The 18,392-nt window shown below is 45.9% G+C and overlaps 1 protein-coding gene across 9 annotated transcripts in view; it reads left to right on the forward strand.

The window, feature by feature from the left end:
• Positions 1–3,603, forward strand: part of SLC8A3 (solute carrier family 8 member A3) — a 168,107-nt gene extending 164,504 nt beyond the window's left edge. For all 9 annotated transcript variants that reach the window (XR_015134093.1, XR_015134092.1, XR_015134094.1 and 6 more), the window contains one exon: positions 1,503–3,603. Coding sequence is in view for 6 of the 9 variants with exons in the window: in XM_086320004.1 (XP_086176130.1) it covers positions 1,503–1,879 (377 nt within the window). In the remaining 3 variants the exon portion in view is untranslated. The remainder of the gene's footprint in view (positions 1–1,502) is intronic.
• Positions 3,604–18,392: the final 14,789 nt, after the last annotated feature.

Genomic DNA, 18,392 nt, shown 5'->3' on the forward strand with positions numbered 1-18,392 from the left:
ACAGGGGGACCTCAGCTGGGCTGGGAAGGCAAGCAGGGGTAAGCAGGTAGAGAGGGTTAGCTACATTAGCTCAGGTTCCTTACTTAGTTCAGATGGGGTCTCCAGGGTGTCTGAACCCCAAATTCCTACCAAGGAGGTGGCCTTCCAATTGTGGTAGGAAGACAGAGACAGCCCCTTCCTATGGAAAGGCTGGGCCAAATCTCATCAGACAGGACTCTGCTGGCTGGAAACCTTTCTTGTGCCAAGAAAGCATATACTTCTGGAGAGTAACTGAGTCTGCATCACACTCTGGAGAAGCCACTTCCCCAGACCCCAGCACAGACCAGTGGAATTATTTGTACATTAATGATGCAAAAGGTTTGGCTATCATGGGAATGCATGGAGTGGTAAGAAATTAAATGGATAATTGAGGGAAGGCTTTGTGGGAAAGATACCCTATGATTTACCTCTGTTCTCTGGGGCCTCGAGGAACTATCAGAGGGGAAGGGGCAGATATGGGTAAAAGGAACAGATGTGGGAAGAAGTTGCAGAGGATCAGAAGTTAAAAAAAGAAGAAGCAAGGTCACAGGCAAGAAAAGGCAAGAGGTTTTCTCGGGGACAATATTGGCAACAAGGAGGCAGGCTGGGCAAGGGAGAGCTTGGGGCTTGTCCAAGACCTCGAAGTGGGTGCAGAGAACAGCTGGCAGCATTAGGGGCTTTAAGGCGATGCTGTGGTCCACTCAGCTGATTTGTGGCTTTGGCTGAAGCTGTTTGGATGTTGGGTGAAGCTATGGAAAGGGCTCTCAGATGAAGGTTTTCAGGTCAAATCTCTTGCTAACTTACCTTGAGTAGATTCCTTGACCCTTATTTTTCCTAACTTGCCAAATAAAAGGGTGGCTGGCCATCCTTCCAGTGCCTACAATCCATACCAACATCTAAAGTCCAGTAGCCTTCAAGGCCCTGTGCTCTGCGTGCTGATTGCGAATCCTGAGCCCTGTCATTCTTGAGCCCATGGATATCCCCATCATTAGTCCCTGCATCTCTCCATGTGTCCTCTGTCCCCATAAATCCACCCCTTAGCACAATGCTAAGCCCACAGGCTCAATCACAGTCTGTTTTGAAAGTAAATGTCGCACGTGACAGGGGCAATCAGGCACTTATTCTAAGCAGCTTCCCTGGATGTCAGAGTTCCCTGGGAGATATTATGGGAAAGCAAACCCCCCCTTACAGAAGAAGTAGTCAGAAGGGAACAATAAAAGCCACTCAGTAAATATCAGGACCAGAAGGACCCTTGGGAACCTTTCAGGCTCAGGCAGATTAGGAACAGGAAGCCCAGAGAAGTAAGGTGACCAGCCCAAGGCCACACAGCTTATTAACAGTGGAGCAGGGAGTAGCCCCCAGGCCCCTGCCTCCACTCCCAAGGCTCAGCCTGCTGGCCCCGGCTGCCTTTCGGCCTCTCTCCATGGAAGGCCCTCCGCATCTCAGCCTCCCCACCGGCTCTCACTGTCTCTGCCTCTTTCCAGATACGTTTGCCAGCAAAGCGGCTGCCATCCAGGACGTGTACGCAGACGCCTCCATCGGCAACGTCACGGGCAGCAACGCCGTCAACGTCTTCCTGGGCATTGGCCTGGCCTGGTCCGTGGCCGCCATCTACTGGGCCCTGCAGGGACAGGAGTTCCACGTGTCGGCCGGCACGCTGGCCTTCTCCGTCACCCTCTTCACCATCTTTGCGTTTGTGTGCATCAGCGTGCTCTTGTACCGCCGGCGGCCCCACCTGGGCGGGGAGCTGGGCGGCCCTCGTGGCTGCAAGCTGGCCACGACTTGGCTCTTTGTGAGCCTGTGGCTTCTCTACATACTCTTTGCCACGCTGGAGGCCTACTGCTACATCAAGGGGTTCTGAGTCACAGAACGAGGCCTCCGGCTGGGCAGGCCTGCAACTTCTCCCCAGAGAAGGGTGCGTCCCCACCTGTGACCTCTGGGGGACGAGCCACACCCCAGAGAGGCAGCCTCAGGACCCGAGCCGCTGGAGCATCACTGGACTGGGCCCCGGGAGTGAACTGAAAGGGCAGAGTCCGTCCGTCCAGTGGAACAGAGGAAACACCCACTTGGCAAAATATTTAATTCAATCCACACCAATGACAGCAACAGATCCACCTCCAGCCCATCTCCCCGCCGTGTCCCTGACCCATAGCAAAGTCAGACCCTCTCGCCACCTTCTCTTCCACATTTCTTCTGACTGTTCCTTTGCTTTCTAACTTTCCTCGGGGGGGACAGGGTTTCTCCTGTCTGTCCAGTTTGACACATCACCATCCTCTCACTCCGCCCGTGAGGCGTGGAAATGAGTCCTGTCCCCGTGGCTGGCTCGGGGGTCTCTTTTCATTGTCGTCAGTATCATGGTTGCTTTCGTTTTCCCACCAGGTTTTGCTCATCGTTTGTCCACCTTGTCTTTTCTGAGGTTAGTGATGACGGTGCTGCGAAGGAGCTCAAGGTCTGAGTCGATGGGCAGAGGCCTGAACTTTCAGAAACACCCTTTCCCCCACTCTCCCCTGGGTAACAGCTGTCTCCTGCTCCATCGAGTTCCTGTTCCCTTTCTCCTTTTATCCTCTGCATTCTTGAATGGACTGTGGTGTCCGGGTGGTGGTTAAGTTCACGCACCCGCGAGGGCAGTAAGAATGGGGACTGTGGCTGGAGCAGGAACAGCTTTATCTCAAGCTTCTGTCAAGATCCAGCTTACAACAAGACGTCCTTGTTCTCTTCCCTGCCCGAGCCTTTCAGATTCTGTCTGTCTCGTTGTATCAGTGTCTGGATGTTTATCCCTCTGCAGGAAGACCCACCGAGCGGTAGATAGGGGACGAAAATAGAAATAGAATATGATGACAGAGGGCAGCTAGGAAAGCAGAAGGGCTATATGCCTTCTAGAACATCTCTGGCTTTGTATCTGAGGCAGGAGAGAAGCGATGTCCACCTAGTGGGATCTGTCGGGAAAAGATTATATTGAAAATGTCTGATTCTGAGAGATGTCAGCTTCACCACTCCCTCACTTCCTAATGCACCAGACTAAGAGCTTTGACTGTATTTCTTGACTTCCTGCAAAAACTTAGAAGTTTATAAGAAAATGAGGGACTTCATGTCTCCTGGACTTGGGTCATGTTTGAAAGCATTTTCACAGGACAGGGATTAGAATTCCTCATCTCTCCCACATTCCTGCTTGGTTTTAAACCTCTTGAAGCTCTTTTTCCAGCCTGTGGGCTATTTCTTGCCCCAGTAGGAGGAATCTTAGCTGCCATAATTCCATGGAGCCTGGGTTTATAGAGAGATTGCCATGCCCTACAGACCTTTTCCCAACAAATTTTGAAAGGACCTGGCTTTAAAACACACACACACACACATCATCACCGAAAGACTGCCCACAGATCTTTAGGCTTTCTGCATTGACATAAATACATTTTTTAAGGGAAAAGAAGAAATGAAAAACACCTGTTTAATTTTAAACACATTTTTTAAGAAAACAAATAACTGAAAAAGAAACTGTGTTCATGTCATAAGCTATGTTGACAGTTGCCAGTGGAAATGTTGGGTTGGTTTAAAAAAAAAAAATAAAAGCTATACTTATATCTCTCTGAAGACAGCTTGCTTCTCCCCATGTTGCTTCAGGAAAAGGTCCAGGGGGCCACCTTGGGTTCCTTCTGGGGCTGTAGTGGTTGAGGTGAAAGTGTCGTCTCCTATTTGTATCTCCTGTTTGTATCTGTCATCTCTTCAGATGCCAGTGTGCCAAGCCTAGGATTTTTAAAGCAAAAAAAAATGCTTCAGGGAAATGCCACCTGTCAAAATCTGGATTTTAAGAGGCTGGCGGACATGAGAGGTAGAGCCGTGATGATTAAAGGGGAAAGAGCTCTTGGTATCAGAAAGGCCTGCTGGGTCAGGGACTCCAGCTAGACAAACAGCATCCTGTGTTTATTACCAATGGGCACATCCATTCATTCATGTATTCATGACTCTTTCAACAAATGATTTTGAATACCATGTGTGCCTTGAGATAGGTTCTGGTGCTGCAGTGAAGAGGAAGATAGAGTTTCTGACCTCAGGAAACTCATGGTCCAGGGTGGGAGGTAGAGCTTCTTTAACCGAGGCTCTTTGGGTTACAAGAAGCAGAAACCCATTAAAGTCATTCAAGAAATGAAGAGGGGCTCTACTTTGAAGCCCTGGTGGGGGCCTCTTGGGAACCCAAGGCAGGAACACGGCTGGCCACAGGGACCTGAAAGCCCTCAGGAACTGAGGGCACGTTCCGTGTCCCCCAAATCACGGCATGTCCCCCATCCTTGCTCCTTCTCCCTCGCAGGCCTATCCACCTCCTCCCTCTCCCGACGTGCTCTTGCTTTGCTCGTCTTGTACATGGTCTGGCATGGCCCTGACGCACTGCCATGACCTCACAACTCTGTTCCCTACAGCAACCTGGAACATCTCTTTGAAAGTCTGAATGCACATTCTCAATGGAGGAAACGGGGCCAATTTTTCATCAAAAGGGGCCATCCCCCAGAGGCAGAGTCCCGTCGAGATGGCAGGAGTGCCTGTGGCCTGGTTACTTGGTGTCGGGTGTCCACTCCTGGTCTGAACAGCTCAGGGAAGGAGACGAGGGTGGCCACCACCTTGTATGTACTGTCACCCTTTCCAAAAGTTAAGGGACGGGAAGAAGGCTTTGATGCACGTGAGCCATCAAGGTGGGAATAAGAAGTGCAGTTCTGCGCCGTGAGTAGCCAAAAGGTGGCACAGACAGAGCACCACGGGACACGATGGAAAGAAACACTGTTTCAGCCTGCAGGAATTGGAGGAGACTTCCCAGGAAATGGAATAGGTGGGTAACATCTTGGAAGAAGAATAAATAGTGACTTATCTTGGTGAGGGGGTTGGTGATGAAGAACATTTGAGAAGAAACAGCATGCTTGAAGTCATGGGGTGAATCAGGGCCTGGCAGAGTCATGGATTAGCAATAGTTGTTATGGCTAGAGGACAGCATTTAAAAGGACACACAAGAACACACAAAAAGCAGTCCAGGAAAAGGGTTTGGCTGCAAGGCTCGGTCATGTTTTTTGCCAGCCACAAAATTGACAGTGAAAAATGCCTGTTAGCCAATGAAACGGTAGATGCAGAATCATAAAATCCATTTGTCTCCATCTCTCCCCTTTCGTGAGTCATTTCTGGGTTATCCAGATGTTAGACTTTGTCAAGAGAGAAGCTGGGTTGAACCACAGAGACCTGGTTCAACCAGGTCTCAGGACTTGGTACTAGTTAAGATGCCACCACTAAGTAGCTCTATGCACTTGGGCCAGTCCACCTTCCTCCATTTCCTGAGCTACAAAAAAGTTTCAATATATGCCCTCTGAAGCTCAATACTTTCAGCTTTAACACTGGGATTCTAGAATATACATACGTATATATCTATGATGTATCTCTGTGTGTGTGTGTAATTAAACTGTCCACCGACCTCATCTGATGGACCATAGCAGATGTCCTTTTGCAATCCCTTGGCTTCATTGGCCTGTGTGCTAGTGTGGAAAAGACACAGCCAGCCGTGATGCACATGGCATCCTCAGCACTTTTTCCTGGCGGAGCTATAGCATTCCCATCCCCTTGATTCATTTATTACTTAGAGCAATCTTAGCTGCTGTAATAAAGAAACCCCAGGATGTCGGGGCTTAACAAAACGTTTTAGCATTTCTCACTCACATAATAATCCAACGAGAATGTTCTCAGTCAGTAGGTGGCTTTCTGCCAGGCAAGGATTCGGGAACTCAGTTTTCTCCCATTTTTCGATGCTGCCAATCTCAGAGGCTTTGGAGTCCTCTTCCTCGGGTCGTAGGTGGGAAAGAAATTAGAGAAGGCACATTTCTCATGCCTTGGCTCTGAAGTGCTACTCATCACTTTTGCTCATATTCCTTTCGTAAAGGTTACTCACTTCAACACAGTCAAATGCAAAGGAGATAGGAAGTACAATTCTGGCTGGGCTACCACTTCCCAATGACCATTCTATCCTACAAGACATGATTTTTTTATGAATGGTTACCTCTGCCACAACCCCTTGGTGATTAAAGATAGGTATTTTTAGTAGCAATGGCCAAAAGCAATCTGACCTATGTCCATGTTGGAGCTTTGTGGTTTATAAACCTTTCATGTTTTGAGTTGGTTAAGAACCACAGAAGTAGATATCATTTTCATTTTATCAGTGAGGTTCCTAGAGGTTAAACAATTGCCCAGGAGCACACAGATAGTAAGAGGCAGGTCACAAACACAAGTCTTCTAATTCTAAATCAGAATGTCATAGCCTTCCATGATACACACCAGAACAAAGAACGAGCCCCTCAGAAGGCCATTCTTCCAGTGAGGGACCCTGGGAGGCAGCCAGGGTCCAGGAGGAAGAGCTGAGAAGCCAGCCCTCTTGACCTCATTCAGTCCCCTTCTCCTCCTTTTGTCCCCATCCTTAACTGAGCAGGGACCTCCTCTAGGGGCAGCTGAGTGGACCCAGTAAGAGTCAAACTGTTGAAAATTTCCAAAAAGGGAAATTTCACTGTGATAAGGTGATTTGGGTTGATGAGTCTAATTATTCACAATTCATGATGGTATATTCCCTGGTCCCAAGGAGGGGGTGGTTCAAAAGACATCTTAGGAAAGGGTTCCTAGAAAACTGCTCTTAGAAGGCATGCCATATGATATTCACAACATGTTCAGAAAAGAACAGGGGAATCAAACTGTCTTTATAAGAAATAGGATTAACCTTTACTCATAAATGTGGAGGGAATTCATCATTCTTTCTTAAGAATCTGGAATGGAGGTGACCCAAGGTAAACTACTTTGATGCCTCACAATCCTCGGATTCTGATTTCTAATCTAATTTCTAACCTTTCTGCTGTATCTCAGGTTGGTCCCAACTTCTCCATCAGGTGAAACACAGTAGGAGCTGGTTGTCACTCTGTGGCCCCCCACCAATGACCTTTATCACAAGGTCAGATCATGAGTGACATTGCTTCCGCATTGTGAGGTAATTCACTCTTCTGCTCTGATCACGGCCTCTGGCAGACTCCTTGGTCAATCCGTTTCTCTTTCCACGACTGTGCAGGGCAGGAGTTAAACCTGGTGGGCAGCAGAGTGATGAATTTGATCCATGTTTTGTTTTTTTTTTCTTTGATGGTTACCAGGAAATGATGGATTGGGCTAACAAGATTGATGTTTTTGTTTTTAATTTATTTTTAATTGAAGGATAATTATAATATTGTGTTGGCTTCTGCCATACATCATAATCAATGTATTTTTTAAGCAGAATAGTTTTCAGTGTCTTTAAACAAGCATTTTGTGTAAAAATATGGATTTTAACTTCTCTGGCCACACTGGGTGAGCATCCCTTCATGGCAATACTCCAGTGGAGCTGATCAGTGGCCACCCCGTGTTGACAGGGTTTCAGTTCTCAGTTCCCCAGAGTCCCTATCCAGCCTTCCACTCTCATTCACAGGACCTCCTGGTCCCCGGAGCCACTTGTGCGTGTGACACCCACTGTGGGGTCAAGGTTTGGGTTTTGCTGTTTGACCTTCTACATATCGGTGCTGCCCTCCAGTATTCTATAGGGTTTGGATCCCAGTTGTATCATTTTTACCTTTTGTGGGGATATTTAAACAAGTGACTTTAACCTCCCTGAACTTCATTTTCTCCGACCCAGACATACAGTTGTTGCAAGATTAAATGAACCGTTTTTCAAGGCAATTACCATAGTGCCCTGTACCTAGCACATACCCTAGAAATATTCCTTTCACCTCACAATAATGCTTTGTGGTAAAATCCTTACAACTGGTGCCATTGGGGTCTGACATGTTCCAGGAGCCTGGCAGTGTTCCAGGGGGTAGATGGATGACCTCGGGCCACCTCATACAACATGCCATCCCTCTTTATGTTGGTCCAGGCAGGTTCCCTGGAGGTGGAGAAAAGCCCTTCATAGTCTTGCTTCTGTAGCAGGAGCAGGTCTCTGGCTTCTTGGCCTGCATGGGGCACAGAGGTTAAGATTTAAAGGGACAGCCAAGGGGCACCAGAATCCCCAGGTCAGGCAAGCCCCTTGGACTCTGGAGAAGTGGGGCAGATATGTTTGGCATCAAAGAAACAGTGACACAGAAAGGGCCAGCAGCCCATATGGAGTCTTCCTTGCTAGTACTAAAGTGGGTCATGGTGTAGAGAAATACCTGCGGACTCACCAAAGGAGGTGAAGCTTCGGGAGAAGCCGTGTAGTCTGGCCAAGGCCATCCGGCAAGTAAACAAGCTGGACTTAACTATGTCGGCCCACCAGATTTCAAAGTCACTGCTTATTATCTTCATTCACACCTGTTAGGTGTGTAAGACATGCTTTGTTTACTTTCATAGAGCTGATTAAAAGAAATGAGCGTAAATGGGATGACGTTTTGGTTTTTCCTGGACTTTCCTGGTTTTAGCACTGAAGTTCCCATGTTTTAGGAAACACTTCAGTCCTGGGAAATGGGGATGGTGGGTCATCCTAAAATATTCTGTCTTACAGAGTAAGACTTATGCATTATTGCTACTACTAGTAAATGGTAGTCTCGGCACATGCATCTTCAACCATTTCATGCTGTCATCTTTCCCCAACCGTTCCAAATCCCATTACTCTCAGCCAGTATTTCAGTTGGATGAGGTCCTTTACCTGGTGTGATAACTCAAACCTTCATCCCAGAAAATTTGAAATCTTGGTGTTTTGCTCTAGTTTTTCATTGATTGGTATTCTCAGGAAAGGGAGTATGAAAAGGCACCCACAATGAATCCCAAGGTTCCAAAATAGTCCTTGTTACTCTCTTTAGGTACCCCTAAATAACTGGGATAATCACCCTACCCAGTTCAGTGATCTTATTTGCCTTCTTGATATAAATAATCTGAAACTGTGTTCCCTGGTAGAGGCATTTCTCCCTTAGGCTTTAGGACCGCCAGACCTACTGAGGCCAAGGTTATAGGGGCAGAAAGTAAAATTCTTCAAGGACATTATTAGGCATAATGATGAGAGGGAGCACCCCACCTCCACTCTTTAGTCCTCAGACCTATGCATCCTATCTGGAAGAAGTCAACACTATACTGGTTCCTAATTTAAAGCATGTTTTTGCTGTTGTTACTTAGTCAATAAGTTGTGTCCGACTCTCTGTGACCCTATGGAGGACTGTAGCCCACCAGGCTCCTCTGTCCATGGGATTTTCCAGGCAAGAATGGAGTGGGTTGCCATTTCCATCTCCAGGGGATCTTCCCAACCCAGGGATCAAACCCATTTCTCCTGCCTCTCCTGTACTGGCTGGCAAATTCTTTACCGTTGAGCCACCAGAGAATCAATTTAAAGCATACACTGCATTCAGTAGGATAGCATCACAACCTCACAAGGTATTACCTCCCAGTTGGTGCTGTAAGTGAGTCTGCAACAGGTCATTTCACTATTATCCTCAAGTCAACCATATTTGAGTGATAGGAAATGTGCTAAGTTAGTGCCTCTGATTAAAGACTGTGTTATAAAAGATATGTGGCAATGGATAAGGCAATCTGAGTCCATAAATGATGTTAGCAGACACTATGGGCAAATCCACACCCAGAAATTGTGTTCAGCACCTTGCCAAGACTAACTGCTACCTCTTCCATGATGAGAATGATTCAGTGTAATCACCCAGATAACTAGCTGATCTTCCTGGAACATATCAAGGGCATATCATATCAAGGGCTTATCAATTACCTCTGCAATTAGCAGGTTGTCCACTTATCAGTGGCAAGAGCCAAATGAGCCTCAGTGAGCGGATCCAATTACTAAGCTCAAGCATACCTTCCATCCCTGTTGCCAGGGCAATTTCATGGATGAATCCATTGAACAAGCCACCAGAACAACTGGAGAAAGGGGCCAGCTAAGATCTATAGCATGAGTCATCCTGTCCATCTGATGACTGAGAACTTCTACTACAATGAAGGCACTAATATCTTCACACTTTGGGCAGCATTCCAGAGGTCCACATATACACATCTTCAAACTTCCATGTCACCAATTGCCTTCCTTTCAAAGCTTCAGGGAGCAAGTCACCTTTTTTCACTGTGTATGAATCAGTGTGGGCTTCCCTGGTGGCTCAGATGGTAAAGAGTCCATCTGCAATGCAGGAGACCTGAGTTCAGTCCCTGAGTTGGGACAATCCCCTGGAGGAGGGCATGGCAACCCACTCTAGGATTCTTGCCTGGAGAATCCGCATGAGAGGAGACTGATGGGCTATAGTTCACCGGGTCACAAAGAGTCAGACACGACAGCAACTAAGCACAGCACAGCGCGTGAATCAGTGTAGATTCATAATTCAGGCTAAAATGGGCAATCAGATGATCTGCCTGAAGTTTGGCCCCGAGAGAATTTCCACCACTGTGGTCTCTGAGGGCCATCTCAGTGGGGCTAGAGCAGGGTGCTTTCCACTGTTGGCTGGTTCTGGTACACTGTGGATCCACCCGAGAATTAGGTTCATGCTTTCCCCTTATTTATTAACTGGCCACAGGAAATTATCTGTGAAGCCACAGTTTAGCTGAAAAAGAGGCAGCAAAGCTGTAGGTACCGTTGCTATAGGCATCTAAGTGAGTGAAGTTGCTCAGCTGTGTCCGACTCTTTGCGACCCCGTGGACTGTAGCCCGCCAGGCTCCTCTGTCCATGGGAATTCTCCAGGCAAGAATACTGGAGTGGGTTGCCATTTCCTTCTCCTGGGGATCTTCCCAACCCAGGGGTTGAACCTGGGTCTCCTGCATTGCAGGCAGATTCTTTACCCTCTGAGCCACCAGGGAAGCGCATAAGCATCTAAGCCACCTGTTTTTACAGCTTACTGGTGCCTGCTTGACTTGACTGGCTTGGGTTCCATAATTATCTCTTCAATTTTCATAATTAAACAGCTGCTTTGTAAGTCTGATTTTTATAGTTTTTTGGATAAGTGCTCAGTTCTACACAGTTAAAGTCTCATGTTGCTTGGTTTCACTCCTTCCCTACCTGTGTCCTTAAGATACATAATATGCATGCTCAGTCATTTCCAGCTCTTTGCAATACTATGGACTGTAGCCTGCCCGACTCCTCTGTCCATGGGATTTTCTAGGCAAGAATACTGGAGTGGGTTGGTGTTGTGTATTTAACTGATGCTGTAACTTGGACTTGGTCCATATTCCTATCCTCCCAGTGCCTACAGATGAGGAAGTATTCCTTTAAAGTTTTCTGGGAGGATTTCCAGTTGCTTATGGGAGAAGGCAATGGCACCCCACTCCAGTACTCTTGCCTGGAGGGTCCTATGGATGGAGGAGCCTGGTGGGCTGCAGTCCATGGGGTCGCTAAGAGTCAGACACAACTGAGCGACTTCACTTTCCCTTTTCACTTTCATGCATTGGAGAAGGAAATGGCAACCCACTCCAGTGTTCTTGCCTGGAGAATCCCAGGGACGGGGGAGCCTGGTGGGCTGCCGTCTATGGGGTCGCACAGAGTCGGACATGACTGAAGCGACTTAGCAGTAGTAGCAGCAGTATGGGAATATTCATAATTTTCATTTGTCTTTTTCCTTATGTATGATCTTTAAGGCCATAAAAAGAACTGGGGGGCCCCACCATTTTTATTACTGTTCTAAGTGCTACAACATGTTGATCTCCAAACACCTTGCTTTACCTTCTGATAAATTGGGTAATTACAATCCTACCATCTACCATGAACTGCCTTGTCCCATTTATCCTTATCCAGGAAGTTATCTTTGGACTCCTCAAATACATGACCAACCCAGGCCCAAAATTCCATTTTATGAGTCTGTTTCCTGGAACCACTTCCAGCATCTGTCCTGTGTCAGTCAGAATCCCAGTAGAAAAAATTGGCATTTTCAAATTGGGATAATCCAAAAGTGTGGACAGTATTGAAAATCCAGGGCTGGCAGCAGTGGGACTGTTGCCACTTCTTGGCTCAAATAGCAAGGGAGAGGTTTTTGGAACTGAGAAGGAGAGAATCATATCCATAAGTGTTGTTTCTGTTGTTGTTCAGTCACTGTGTCTGAATCTTTGCAACCCCATGAACTGCAGCACATCAGGCTTCCCTTCCTTCACTATCTCCCAGAGCTGGCTCAAACTCATGTCCACTGAGGTAGTGATGCCATCCAACCATCTCATCCTCTGTTGCCCCATTCTCCTCCTGCCCTGTCTTTCCCAGCATCAGGGTCTTTTCTAATCAGGAAAAGCTCTTTGCATCAGGTGGCCAAAGTATTAGAGCTTCAACTTCAGCACCAATCCTTCCAATGAATATTCAGGGTTGATTTTCTTTAGGATTGACTGGTTTGATCACCTTGCTGTCCAATGCACTCTCAAGAGTCTTCTCCAGCACTACAGTTCAAAAGCATCAATTCTCGGTGCTCAGCCTTTTTTACAGTCCAGCTCTCATATCTATATGTGACTACTGGAAAGACCACACCTTTGACTATACTGACCTTTGTCGGCAAAGTGATGTCTCTGCTTTTTTAATACACTGTCTAGCTTTGTCTTAGCTATTCTTCCAAGGAACAAACATCTTTTAATTTTGTGGCTGCAGTCACCATCTGCAGTAATTTTGGAGCCCAAGAAAGTGAAATCTGACACTGTTTCAACATTTTCCCCCATCTATTTGCCATGAAGTGATAGGACCGGATGCCATGATTGTTTTTTGAATGTTGAGTTTTAAGCCATCTTTTTCACTCTCTTCTTTCATCTTCATCAAGAGGCTCTTTAGATGCTCTTCACTTTCTGCCATTAAAGTGGTATCATCTGCATATCTGAGGTTGTTGCTCTTTCTCCCAGCAATCTTGATTCTAGCTTGTGTTTATCCAGCCGGGCATTTCTCATGATGTACTCTGCATACAAGTTAAATAAGCAGGGTGACAATATACGGCCTTGACATACTCCTTTTCCCATTTGGAACCAGTCTGTTGTTCCATGTCCAGTTCTAACTGTTCCTTCTTGACCTGCCTACAGGTTTCTCAGGAGGCAGGTAATGTGGTCTGGTATTCCCATCTCATTAAGAATATTCCACAGTTTGTTGTGATCCACACAAAGGCTTTTGCACAATCAGTGAAGCAGAAATAGATGATTTTGGGAATTCCACTTCTTTTTCTGTGATCCGGCATATGTTGGCAATTTGATTTTCTGGTTCTTCTGCCTTTTCTAAATCCAGCTTGAACATCTGGAAGTTCTCAGTTCATGTACTGCTGAAGCCTAGCTTAAAGGATTTTGAGCATAATCTTGCTGGCATGTGAGATGAGTGCAACTTTATGGTAATTTGAACATTCTTTGGCATTGCCTTTAGAGCTGGAATGAAAACTAGCCTTATCCAGTCCTGTGGCCACTGCTGAGTTTTCCAAATTTGCTGACATATTGAGTGCAGCACTTTAACAGCATCATCTTTTAGGATTTGAAATAGGTCAGCTGGAATTCCATCACCTCCACTCGCTTTGTTCATTGTAATGCTTCCAAGGCCCACTTGACTTTGCACTCCAGGATGTCTGGCTCTAGGTGAGTGACCACACCATCATGCAGCAATTTCAGTTGAAATCCAACCAGTACAAGGCAAACCCAAGAAAAGAGCCAGGGGAATAAATACCCTTCCTTCCTCCCTTCCCACCCTCCCACCTCCTGCTGGACTCCTGGTTTATCCAGACAGCACTAGAATTCCACTGATGCAATTCACACAAGCCAGCCCTCCATGGCAGAGCAGGCAAAGTGGAGAAGGGGAAGAATAGATGTAGAGAGTCAGGCAGATTTCTAGCATAGCATACAGAGTTGCTGGAATGATTTCATGAGATAACAGACTTGGCAAAGTGCATGACATATAGTAGGCACTCACAGGTGAGAATGCCAAGGAGGCCCAGAGAGGGAAAGCTACCTGCTCAAGGACACACAGCTAGTTCATAGGAAAGCTGGCGGGGGGCCGGGGGGGGGGGGGGTTGTGGGCGGCGCAGGTTCCCATAGTGAGTTCTGTCTCCACTTCCCCTCCCTGCCCTGGTGTATCACATGGCTTTGCTGCTGACATTGAACTATCCCTTCACCCTTCTCCTCAAGGAATTATCTTCCCATAATACAGCCTCTATCACACATTTCTGTAATGGGATGTATATCTCACCATGCTATTTACATCTCATTTCACTGCCTCAGTAAGTAAATTTCACAATACCTTTCCCTAGTGGTAGTAGTAGCGCTCAGTCATGTCTGACTCTTTGCGACCCCATGGACTGTAGCCCACCAGGCTCCTCTGTCCATGGAATTCCCCAGGTAAGAATATTGGAGTGGGCTGTCATGTCCTTCTCCAGGGGATCTTTCTGAGCCAGGGATCGAATCCAGCTCTCCTGCATTGCAGGCAGATTCTTTACAGTCTGAGCCACAAGGCAAGCTCATACCTCTCCCTAAACATCTCATATTTTAGATACTGACATGATGTATTACTCAACATCACAGTAGACACACTTCTTCTTCCACCTTTAATGGACTTTTCTGCTCACATATGTCATATCTCTCTTTAGATGTGCCAAATTAAGCTCCATTAAGAATACTAAATTAAGAGCCAAGAATTTTAATTACATCTCTATCACAAGCTAGGTGTCTGATCTACAGAAGATGACTTAACTTATCGAGGTCTTGGATTTTTTTCATGTATCCAAGTAGGCAATTTTCCGGGCTCCTCCCAGTGCCAAAGTTCATTGATGATGCAAAGGAAGAGGAGGAAGATGATGACTCACAGAGAGGGAGCCCTCACCTAGGTCATCCTAGAGTGACACTACAAGGTCATCCTCATTACCTCACTGAACCACTGTGGCCACCCTGTGAGAAAGACCCATTATCCCCGTTTTACAGATGAAGAAACTGAGACTCGGAGCAGACTAGCGATTTGCCCACAGTTACCCAACTACCTCTTAGAAGCACCAGAATGTACTTGGATTCATCTGACACTAGAAACCACATTCTAACCCAATGATTCTCAAAGTATAGTCCCAAGATGAGTAACATCAGCAGCATATGGAATTTATTATAAATCAAATTCTCAGGCCTCATCCCAGATTCCAGATCCCCTGGCATGTATCCTAGCAAACTGTGTTTAACAAGCCCTCCAAATGAATCCAACACGCAGCTCAAGTGTGAGATCCACTGCTCCAAACCACTATGCTCTATAACGTCTCTCTCTCACCATGTACATCTCATCATATGTTCAAATATGCATATGTCAATACTGCTCTCTAAAGATAAACCACAGTATCTTTCTGTTTGTATATCTGGTTTTCTTCTTAAATGTGCTAATTGCATAATTCTTCCCTTATAAACATCTCAATGTATCTCCTACATCCTTTGAATGTTTTCACATAACTGCCCTCATTTAGGTTTGCAAGGTATTCTAAGCCTAAGGTGGTGACCTCGGTCTAGCTGAAGTAATAGGCATAAGAATTACTGATTGTAATTTGGGTAAGGACATGCGCTTTGGTGGTCAGAGAGGCAGTCTGCTAGGAGCCTGAAGCAGCAGCATTTGATTCTAAAGCAGCATATAATGAACAGAGCAGTTGGGGTTTCTTTCTAAAAGGAAGTAATGCTTGAGTACTTTCAAATATTAGTCAGAAGAATAATGATTGTTATTGTTTTAATCTTAGTTCTTTTTTTTTTAATTTATTGAAATATAGTTGATTCACAATGTTTTGTGTTGTTTCAGATGTACAGTAAAGAGATTCAGGCTTATATATAAATATATGTATATATATACTTTTTTAAGATCCCTTCCCCTTATAGGTTATTACAAGATATTGAATGTAGTTCCCTGTACTATAAAGTAGGTCCTTGTTGGTTATCTAGTCCATATATAGTAGTGTGTATATTTTAATTACAAACTCCTAGTTTATCACCTACCCCTTTCCCTTTGGTAACCATAAGTTTGTCTCCTATGTCTATATATCTATTTCTGTTTTGTAAATAAGTTCATTGTATCATTTTTTTAGATTCCACTTATAAGTGATACCATATAATATTCACCTTTTCCTGACTTACTTCAGTTAGTATGATAATCTTGAGGTCCATCCATGTTGCTTCAGATGGCATTACTTCATTCTTTTTTATTACTGAGTAATATTCCATTGTATATGTGTACCACATCTTTCTTATCCATTCATCTGTCAGTGGACACTTGGCTTGTTTCCATGTCTTGGCTATTGTAAATCATGCTCTATGAACATTGGGGTATATGTATATTTTCAAATTATACTTTTGTCCAGGAGTGGGATTCCTGGATCATATGGTGGTTCTATTTTTAAGAAGATTTTAAGATTTTTTAAGGAACTAGTTTTTTAAGGAACCTCCATACTATTCTCCGTAGTGGCTGTACCAATTTATATTCCCACTAATGGTGTAGGAGGGTTCCTTTTTCTCCACACCCTCTCCAGCATTCATTATTCATAGACTTTTTGATGATGGCCATTTGGATCCATGTGAGGTGATACCTCACTGTAGTTTTAAAATATCAGACAAAGAAAATATTTTCACCAGCTCAAAGATTTAGTTGACCACTCCCCAGTGACAAATTAAGAAAAGACTCTAAAACAGGCACTCCAGTTTTCACCATATTCCTCCTGAAAGCTCAGGACTATGGCTGGGGTAAGATCAGGGTGGTTTGGAAACACTCAGGAGGACACACCAGGAGTCAGACAGGGTAAGCTAAGTTTTGAAGGACCAGACATAACTAGCTATACAAGGAAGACAAATGAGGATGTACATCCCCAGGCAGTTTGGCAATGCTGCATGAAGAAGTGATGGAGAGCTCAGAGTGGTTTATTTGTAGAGACCCAGTCTTCCCTGTCCATCACCAACTCCCGGAGCTTGCCCAAACTCATGTCCATCAGGTCAGTGATGCCATCCAACCATCTCACCCTCTGTCATCTCCTTCTCCTCCTCCCTTCATTCCTTCCCAGCATCAGGGTCTTTTCCAATGAGTCAGTTTTTCACATCAGGTGGCCAAAGTATTGGAGTTTCAACTTCAGCATCAGTCCCTCCAATGAATATTCAGGACTGATTTCCTTTAGGATTGACTGGTTTGATCTCTTTGAGAATCCAAGGGACTCACCAGAGTCTTCTCCAACACCACAGTTCAAAAGCATCAATTCTTCAGTGCTCAGCTTTCTTTATTGTCCAACTCTCACATCCATACATGACCCCTGGAAAAATCCTGCCTTCAATCTTTCCCAGCCTCAGGGTCTTTTCGAATGAGTCAGTTCTTCACATCAAGTGGCCAAAGTATTGGAGTTTCAGTATCCGTCCTTCCAATGAATATTCAGAACTGATTTCCTTGAGGATGGACTGGATGGATCTCCTTGCAGTCCAAGGGACTCTCAAGCGTCTTCTCCAACACCTGAGAAGGGCTGAGTCTAGGACGGGAATAATCTCCCTAGCAGATTTCCAGAGCAGTCGCCATTCTCCTGAGAGTCTATTCTGAAGTTGCTTAAAATAGCCCACACGCTGCCCTGCAGCCCTCAGTCACCAGTGTGAAAACCTCAAACTCCAGCAGTCCAGCAGAGACACCTCAGCCTATTTCTAGTTTGTTTTTCCAGTTTGAGATGTCTCATTCTTCCCAAACCCTCTTCCTCCACCCTTGCTCCAGGCCTGTTAGTCCTCTCCCTCCCTCCCTCCCCCCATCGTAATTTTTTCCTCTTGAACTCAGCTTTTCACCACTCTTCATCAGCCGTGACCCTCCCTCAGGGCTCTCTCAGCCACTCCTGATTTCCTTCTTGCCTTTCTTCTCCCTCTCCCTGCACATGGCTTCACCTCTTGCTCTGCCTGCATCTTATTTCCTCTCTAAACATCTCTGCATTTTTTTTTTCCTTCCTTAGCTGACAATCGCAGGCCCATAATGTGGATTCCCTCCAAGGGTGCTTTCTCACTCCCTTCCCGCTTCCTAAAGGTGCATTTGTTGCATCTCCCCATCCGGTATCTGCCCGCTTTCCTCTGAGGACGCTCAGCACGTCTCCCTTTCTGTGTGCCTCCTTGTCCCCTGAAAGACACAATCTCCCACAGTGCGAGACCAGCTGCCCTGTGTGCAGTAGAGCAAAGAGCCCAGGCAGAAAGACTCTGTCTTTGAAAGGTGAAGGCAGTTACCTGAAACCAAAGGTAGTTCAACAGCTGAACCAGGATGAAAAGCTGATCTTCCAAGTCCAGGACTCTGGGAAATTAACAACATCAAGTGTGCCAGGTCTACAGGGACTCCAACTTCTCGCCTTAGCTGGGCTCCTGCTGCTGCACAGGGGTCCTCCCCACCATCTCCTGCTGACTCCCCACCACCTTCCTCAAGGAGGGAGCTGCCTTCCCAACCTTCCTGCCTCAAGCAAGTAGACTTCTCTGCTCTTAGAATCTGCTGG

Source organism: Bos grunniens, chromosome 10 (genome assembly GCF_055505025.1).
Source record: "Bos grunniens cultivar Pamir isolate PY7600 chromosome 10, Bosgru_T2T1.0, whole genome shotgun sequence".
In the NCBI taxonomy this organism is placed as follows: Eukaryota; Metazoa; Chordata; class Mammalia; order Artiodactyla; family Bovidae; genus Bos; species Bos grunniens.